At 38.1% G+C, this 9,189-nt stretch overlaps 1 protein-coding gene across 4 annotated transcripts in view; it reads left to right on the forward strand.

The window, feature by feature from the left end:
- The window catches only part of BABAM2 (BRISC and BRCA1 A complex member 2), a 170,027-nt gene extending 161,436 nt beyond the window's left edge, over window positions 1-8,591 (forward strand). For 2 of the 4 annotated variants that reach the window (XM_035561828.2, XM_035561817.2), the window contains exons 12-13: window positions 2,695-2,821; window positions 5,255-8,591. In XM_035561828.2, the coding sequence (XP_035417721.1) occupies window positions 2,695-2,821; window positions 5,255-5,305 (178 nt within the window). In that variant the 3' untranslated portion in view covers window positions 5,306-8,591. The remainder of the gene's footprint in view (window positions 1-2,694; window positions 2,822-5,254) is intronic. The other 2 variants (XR_004780991.2, XM_050710032.1) reach the window with 2 other exon arrangements.
- The last annotated feature ends 598 nt before the right edge of the window (window positions 8,592-9,189 follow it).

Here is a 9,189-nt window from a genome sequence, read left to right on the forward strand (position 1 = left end):
CTGAGTTTGAATCTGTGTTTGAATCTACTCAGAATTTCCCACCTGAAGGTTTTAAGAGAAATAGAAACATATAGACAACTCTTCTATCGTTATATAACACCAGTCAAACAAAAACAATAGCAGAAGGAAAGAAGTGCATTACCGTGGTACAATGCTTTCACAATAAAGGGATGTGAAGTGTTGTTTGATAGTAGATCACAACTGCATAACTTAAAATCTTAGAGGAAGAATTTTCAGCACAGGAATCTGAAGGCAAAAGTTATTATCAAATGGTCAATGAACTAAAAAACTACCAACTAAATTTTAAAAATCCAGCACTAAGTTATACTGGAAAAACATTACAATTAGAAGGAAATTTCACAAAAGCAATGTGAATTCTGAGTCAAGTATGTTTTAAGCACTGCAAGCCCTTACCCTTAGATTTAGACATACACATGGGCTTCTGGAGACCTTGCACCACAGTCAGTGTTTTATATCACTAGAAACAAGTAAACAACAAGTGATCCAATTCTACCCTCTTTTAGATACTTACCATTTACAGTAGCAAGACTTTCTTTCTACTAGATAATAAGATGAAGAAAAGATAAGTGCTTTACTCTCAGCAGATGTCCTTGAGCATAGCACCTGAAATTCAATGTACTGTGTGTATTCAAGTGTATATAGTGGTTAACTACAGCAAAATGTGTTGTTTTCTGGAGTGCCGAAGCAAAATTTCCATAGAAACCCCATAACTTACTACCTTGAACTTGGAAAATGACCATTTGAGGGAACAGAAACAAATAGACAAAAATAATGGGTTCTTACAGTAAGACATTCAACAAAGAGTTAGACATGTGCCCGTATGCGTATGAAGATTGGCACCCACTTTAAGCTGAAAAGAAAACAACTCTTTAAACACTGTTTAAGCTAAGATCTAAACCATTATGAGAGGGATACAGAACCATTGTACTCAACACTCGTGTATAAAATACCTGTGGACTTAGTGCAAACCAGTTTCTCTGTACTTGAAGGAGCATTTTATGCAGTTGTTCTTAGCTTGGTGTAAGGTCATTGTGATGCAGACCCACTGAGAACGTGGTAGAGTAAAGCAGGAGAAAGGAGGAACTAAGTGTTTCCTGAAAAGGAGAAAAAGCATTGATCAAAAGCTGATTTCTGGCATATGAGACAGCCTACAGGAACCATAGATCAAGAAGCAAAGCTTGCTTTCTCCATCTTCAGTGTGATTCAACAGGTACACAAATTACTGAATTATTTTTAATAGCTCTTGTCTAGAGATTGCAAACTTTACTAGTGGATGTAAAAATAATAATTTTGAAACACTTCAGAAGTGCTTGAAAGTATCTTGTAGCAATGTGTCTGAAACAAAAAAAAAACTGAGAGATTTGCATTTAAATTCCTGTGTGGCACAGATGAAAGTTATTAAGGGTATAAATTTGTGTGAATAGGATATGAGAAATGAATCTTTTTCCAAAGTTTGTGTTTACATTCCCAGTTTCTCTTCGCCTATATCCACAGGATGCTAGAGTATAAATGTTCTTAACCATTTTAAAGCTTAAACCTTTATGAAAGGAACAGTAGTCCATGTGAGAGAGGCCTTTGTCATCTAGTCTGTTAGTGTATTGTCCTTTTGAAAACGTTAAGTTTTTTGAAGTGATGTTTTGTAATCAACTGTGAAATAGTATGTCCGTGGCTGTGTGAAATAATAAGTTCATGTTTATGTGGAAATGTGTACGCTTTGACCTCAGAACAAGTTGATTGGCAAATGAAACTTGGCCATTGTCAGATAGTAAGAGGTGTTTGTTCTGCTCCTACTTACTAGGAATTTCTGCAGTCAGCATTTCCACTTCACTGGAAATTAGAATGTTTTAGTATATGTTTCTGCCACAAACTTAAGATGAAGGGAAAAAGTTCTAAAAAAAAAATTTGCCTGGAACATGTGAAGAAAATGCAGTTGTGACACTAATTCATCTCCTAGCAGTAGCACATTGCCTCCTGGAAACAGAAATACTGATGATTTATCCCATCATTCTTGCCATGGACTGGGTCCTTTGAAGAGATTACTTCTGCTAATATCTTCATACTTCTGTCTCCTCTGTTGCACCAGGGCCTTCCTTGTCTGTGTGACTAGATGCATCATCTGTGAGATGCTGAATTGCAGATAAGCAGGTTAACATCAAACTGATTCAATGTTTAGGCTTAGTTCTACAAACCAGGATGTATCTTCTCAGGTCAGCCCAAACCAAAGCACCTCATTCTCTTCTTTCTTCTCCTGATGAAATGTCAGTAGCATTTCCACAAAAATGCTCTCAACTGGGCAAAAATGCAATTTTCCATTGAAAAAGTCATGTGATTTAAAGAAAATCCCAGTGAACTCTAACAGTAAGTAATGTCCCTGCTGCCTGTTCCACTCCATCATACATACTCAAAATAAGTGTTGTTACTTTTATACACTCTCTAACATTTGCCATTCCCTCCCTATATGCAGCCATCATTAATACCAGAGCAGTTTAACCTACCTTCTCTTACTTCCCCTTCTTTCCACTTCAGCTGATTAAATATGCCGTAGATAATACAATTCTATCAAGTATGTTGTTCTTTTGGATCTCTTTGCAGGCTCTTTTTCTTTTTCCTTTGTGTGTGTGATGAACTGTAATTATCCGAACTTTTTTTTTCCCCAAATTTCTTTAATCTCAGATACCTGGGCAGCATGGGAGAGGGGCAGAAGTGGAGGAACATATCCCAACTAAACGTTTGCTACTACATTTATTTCAGTCTGGAAGAGACCGCAAATGATAAGAGAAACTCAAGCATATACTTTAGAGTATGTATGGAAAGAAAAAAGTAGACATTTACAAATTATGAAGTACTAAAGTAATTTTTGCAGTATATATAACATCTCTAAGAGGTTCATACAAACTACCAGTGAAATAACACTCTCCTTGAAATAGTACGTTTGATCGGAATGTAAGGAGGTGTTTGATTTAGTATTGCAGCAAAGGATACAAGCTCTACTGCAGGAACCAGTGAACAGAGAGGATGCTGGTATAGATAATGATGGTGTGGGAGTGTGTATGATGTGGTATTCATTTTTGGAATTTATCTAAGAGAAAGGTGATTGAAATATAACACAGTAAATGTGATATTAATGCAAAGCACCAAAATGCTATAAATGATGTGTTTCAGAAAAGAAATAAAAGGTAGGCAAATACTCCTGCTAATATTCCATTTAATGATTAAGAATTTTTACAGTTTAGGAAAATGTAAGAGGAAAGATTTAAGTAACATATACCAAGTCAGTGAGAAGAGCATGTGCATGGAAGAAGAGTCTGCAAAGAAGCTCTCAAAGGGAAAGGAAGAAGCTGCTTAAAATAAGCAAGCAGAGGAAATGTAATTAAATGCTAGGACAGATAATGCAAAGAGAAATAAAAGGATGATAGATCCTGTGGTTGACATTGTGCAAGTGACACTCCTTGAACTGGCAAAATGATGTAGAGCTGACCGGGCCATACAAAGGCTACAGTTTCAAATGTATGCTGTAAAAACACAAATACAGATTTTGCATTCAATTGTTAAAATCAGATTACCATCTTAACTGGTTTATGTATGCATGTGCCTGTATGAACAATCACTTCTGTGGGCATAATTTACGAGGGCTGCTTTCTGAACTTTGATTCTATAAATCAAAGTGTATTCTATAAATACACATAACAATTTGGGTATGCTATGAAATTTGTGTACTGGTTGTCCCTCTTTTCTTTTCCATTTCCAGTCTCAACTCCTCAGTCCAGAAATGCTCTTACTTTATATCGCTCTTTTAACCTTTGGACGGCATCTCATGTGTGTTTACAGCTTTTGTACAAAAGCTGACTGTAGCTTTTTTTTTTTAATTAATTTGCGAGGCACAACATCACAAAGAGAGGGAAGCATTCTCTTTTGTGATCTTGCAACATTTTTAGATGTGAGGAGGTATGACTGGTGTTCAGTGATTGCCAAAACTTCTACCCAGATTATGAAATTCAGATTGTGATTGATAGTGAAGATGAACAGCGTATGTTTGCTTCAGGAGGTATGCAAGCAGAAAAATCAGTAACATAATGAACATGCAGCTGAATGACTGCAGCTATTCTCACTTCAGATTTTTCTTTTTTGGTGGGGAGAATGGGAGGAGGTTCTTCTTGTGCAGAAATTTATAAAGATCAGTGATATGAACAGAAAACCAAATGAGAAAAAGATAGAGAAAGTGGAAGTTCAGTGCAGAAGCAGTAGGCTAAAAGCAAAGACAGCAAGGTGAAGCAGCTTCTAATACAACGTGCAAGTAAAGGGCATCGTGGAGGCATACAAATAGGTTCAATACACAGCTGAGTACTTCAGTGCAATAAACTCAAAGGTACAATTCAAACTCAATTTTGGATACTTCGGATCAGCTCATTTTATGGACTTATGAGTCACTCAATTATTTGTAAAGAAGATAGACCGAGATCCAAAGCATACAAAGCACATCTTAATTTATAGAGTAATGTTCTGAATTTCAGTGTCTACTGAAAGGAGTTACAGTTCCTCTAAAGTGTTAGTATTTATTCTCTACATCTTGTATAAACTACTGCCATCAGCAATGACTCTGTATTGCGTCGAGGTTGCTGTACGGAGACAGATGAAGAGCTTATCTTCTGTACATATTCTGACTTTACCTCATGATTTTGCTGCTCCACTGACTTGGCTGTCTTTGGGCCTTTGTTGCCATATGTGAAGCTTTCTTTAACATAGAAAATGACATTATTATCCTAGAAACATGGTAAACATCAACTGTATCAAAAAATCTGATATAAAATGCTGCAGGCATAACCTCACTTAAGACTACTCTAAGAATTTCTCACTTTTACAGCCTTTCAAAGGTATATTTTCCAGTGCATAGCAGAGTTTATTTCTGGAACTTTGCATTGGATAAAATATGGACGCTGGATCAGGCTGTTCTGGCAGCATCAAGTCGCTGATATCGACCACACTAAGAGGTGTGGCGTGTTGTTTGTGGTGAGGCCACTAAAGAACAAAGTACTGCTGGATCTAGAAAGCTGCAGTATATGGATCTGCTCTATGCTGAACACTTGTAAGAAAAGCGCTACCCATTTATGAGTTCTAATAATGGGCTAAACACTGCAACTTCATGCTTCTCTTTGTTAAAACTTTGGCTACCTACATACACCATACACTCCCTCCTAACCATGAATTTTCTTGTTTCTTTTTTTTTTCTCACTAGGGCATATTTCAAAACATTTGTCCCTCAGTTCCAGGAGGCAGCGTTCGCTAATGGAAAGCTTTAGGTAGCCTCGGGCATTGAGATGATACTGGACAGATTTCTTCAGTCTACCCATGTCAGCACACAAGAAGAATTCCTGGAAACGGGCTGGACTGGCTTGATACTTTCTAGCCTCTGAAATGGATTTGGTAGCTTCAGTTTTTGTCAGATTTATGAATTGATGACCTCAGCTAGCACGCTCAAAACTGAGTGTTTGATATTCATCCCATCCCTTTGCCTCTGCCACCGCCATTCCTTCACGTATCTACTGGATTAAATTTAAAAACTTGTGTTTTGATGTGATAACGTTTTCTGGTGCCAGCAATGTCCTATATGTCATGCCTTGTTTGCTTGTCTTCGGAGGGTGTTAATTGGATTTTTTTTTTTCTGTGAAATTTGTATATTTAGTTAACATTTCCAGCTTATCCTGAGAAAATCTAAAACTGCCGTATGTACCAGAAATGCCTAATGGACTGTACAGTGCCATATTCTGCCTTGGATGTTGGCATCTCACTGTGGTTGTTACTCTCACAGGTATGGATATGAGTTGCACAGTTCAATTCTCAGTGCCTTTCACGTTGGTCTGATATTAATGTGGCAGGGGTTTGGAGCTGTTTTTTTTTTGTTATTATTTCAGTTGAAAGCTCATCTTATATTAAATGCTGTGCTTTTATGCTTTGTTTTTATTTCCAGTTGCACACTTTCAGTGTTTTACTAATGAACTCCCTTTGCTTTTATGAAAAAGTTTTAGTGCTCCAGTACAAATGCTCATAGAGCTAGTTATATAAATTGGTATAACAAAATAATGCTCTTTCATAGACCTATAATTTTTCCAAGTAAGATAAATACTGCTAAGAAGAAAACTTTCAACAAATGAGTGAATGATGTCTTGGAAAATAACTAATGAAATAATGTAGGGTTATAGATATTTAGCTTAATGCTTAAGTTCAACATGTCTTCTCAGAAATAACTTTAAGTGTATATAACTGGAAACATTACCTCCCCTGTTTCTGACATGCCAAATGCAAAATTCCACCTATTCATCCTTTCTTTCGTGCTTGTGTCAGGCGCACCAGTTAGGGCTAACAGTCACGGTGTCACTTCCCGAATTAATTTGTAAATAGACCAGGGGACTTTCCAGTAAGGAATGAAATCAACGGTCTGCATTGCTTATAAATGGCACATGGAAAATGTGCCCCACTTCTGCTAAATATAAGGAACTAAATGAATAGTATGCAGATGATACAGTGGCACTGAGAAAACATTTAATTTGAAATTATTCACCATATCACTGCTATCTGCTCATGTAATGAATTCTCATCAAATTAATTGATTGGCAGTGTTCTGCCCTTTCTAAAACTTGTTATTTTACTTTAGAATTAGTGCTTTCCAGTGGAATGTCCACCTAGGGGCTATGGATGGGTCTTGAGCAGTGAAGCTTAATAATTAAAAATTATGCAGATTAGTTGCCTCTAGAAACTACAGGTATTTTTAGCTAGTTTATAGGCAAAATTGTAGTTTATGTTTAATACTGAAGTTCTTGGCTGGAAATCAAGCTGCAAACAAAATCAGAGTTGTTTCTGCAAGTCTGCTGAGAAAGGGGACATGGTCTGTCCTCTGACCCATCTCCATGTGACTGCTGCTGCATTATCTGAGGGCTGTAAACAGCTCCAAAGGTCTGAGGCTGAATTCTCCCCGTGGAGGCATCGCATTAGGCTTTTGCATGCAAACCAAGTCTTACAGCAGATGTGGAGGGTAATGGCTTTGTGTGTTGAGCAAAGACAGCTGAACAACCTCAAATGACTGAAAACAGGCATTGTTTAGTGTATTGGGACAATCTCAGATCTGCATTTCTTCAGGTAAAAATCAGTGCCTCACACACATACTCAAGAATAAGCTAACTCTTGTGAATTGGGAGGGAAAAGGAGGACAGCTAAGGAGAAGCATTCACAGTCTTATAGTAACAATCTCTAGTACCTTCAAAAGGAAAAAAGAAAAAACATAAGTTGCATCAGTAGATCCCTGGGACCTTACATTTTATAGCACTGTCTTGGATTCAGTGTTGCAGTGACTGCCCCATGAACACGGTGTTTGCTCTACATACTTAATTGATTGCCCAAGTGGCACCAGTACTTTTTTAATCGTTTCAGAAATTGCCAAGATGCTTTCAAAGGCTAGCAATTCCAAAACGATCCAAAAGGAGTGGGACTCTTCAGAGTGAATGCACATTTTCAACCAAAAATGCATCCTTCACCTCCGTCCTCAGAATTCCAGACTGCTTTAGTACTAAGGTCTACGTGTTCCAAAAGCCATGATTTACTTTGAAGATATAAAAAGCCTAAATCAACGATTCCTCGTGTTATTCAATAGTATTATACCAACTTCTCACTAGCATGTATGGAAACGAGCCAGTGGTTTCAGTTTTAATTTTACCTCTTGCAGCTGGTACTATTTGGTCAAAAAAATGAGGTAGAAGGGTTGAGAAACTGATCTGTTTGTGTTTGAGATAAAGTCTGCAAGCCTAACTATTTTCAGGTTAGAAAAAAAAGGTATTTTGCTTGCTCTGAATGAACTTTTTCTTTATTTCAAAGCCACCCTGCACTCTTTGAAGCACCCAGTAGTAGTTTATGGAGCCCTTCCTGATCGTTCTCAGGTTGGTTTGTGGGTGTTAGACCAGGACAGGTAGGGCGTTAGGAGGAAGGACATGGAAATGAGTGAGCTCTTCAGAAGGAAGATTATGTATAAATGCTAAATCAGAAAGGAGAGTTAGTCTGAATAATTTCATATCAAATCAAGTATGGATTGAAGCAATTTAAGTTAGCCACAGGAGCTGTAATCTGATAAGGTGGAGTTAACTCTGTTATATTCTGTTTTCTGATAATAGCCATTATGGCCACTTTAACGGGGATGAAACTTTCAGCTCTTTCTCTCCTATAATGTGATACATACAATTAAAAGGAGCAGTTGGACCTAAGCTGATTCCTGTGGTTTCTTAGAACAACAAAACAGGAGAAAAACAGCAATGTTACGAACATACTGAAAAGCCTCAGTTCTACTCTGTCATGATTTTAATTGATAAAATGCAGTAAGCCTGTATTTACTACTCCCCATCAGTGTACAACTTTCTGACAGTCCTTCAAAGTGTAGATGTAAGAGTCGAGCCTTTATTCATCTGTATGCATTGCATCCGCTGTGCTAGAGGTAATACCAAAACTCCTGGATTCTAAGTTAGTTTATTTTGTGAATTTGCTGAAAAGACTGGACAAGCAGCTGGAAGAATAAATAAAAGTTAACAATATTGTGTGTGGTTTGGCCTTCATTGATCTTTCTGTCGTGCTGGTCATTGCTTTGTTGATCAGCATGCTTTGTTTGCTGATTCAGCAACATTTTCAGCACCATCTGCGTCCTTGGAACATCCTCCCATTCATATATGGAGTAAACTTGACTCCGTTTTTCAGAAAAAAAAGTCATTGCTAGAATTAGCAGAGATCTCCTACGCATTGTTAAAGCCTTACTAAGCATGTTTTTTCTGTGTATTTTCTTGCTTTCATCCTGTCTGGCACTTACGGCAATCAGCATCCTTGGTGAATCAGTCAGGAGACTGAAGTCTGCACTGAAGCACGGTGCCGTGAGTCCTTCTTCAGGTGATTTCACACGAGGAGACTTCTCAAGCAGGAAGGGATGGAAGGGGGCTGGTCAGTCTCCCTCCAGCAGTGCCCCCTGCTACAAGACCGGGCTTTTAACAGAGGTCAAAAACCCGCTCAGGTAGTAAGTAGGGACTGCTGCTTAGCTGGCTCCGTCTGCATCAGCAGCCTCAGCGAGGGGAGGCGGTAGAAACCTGCAGTAGCACACGAGGGCCGCTCCTGCTGGTCCGAAACACATTTCTAATACCGAGT

This window comes from Cygnus atratus, chromosome 3, assembly GCF_013377495.2.
Source record: "Cygnus atratus isolate AKBS03 ecotype Queensland, Australia chromosome 3, CAtr_DNAZoo_HiC_assembly, whole genome shotgun sequence".
Taxonomy (NCBI): domain Eukaryota; kingdom Metazoa; phylum Chordata; class Aves; order Anseriformes; family Anatidae; genus Cygnus; species Cygnus atratus.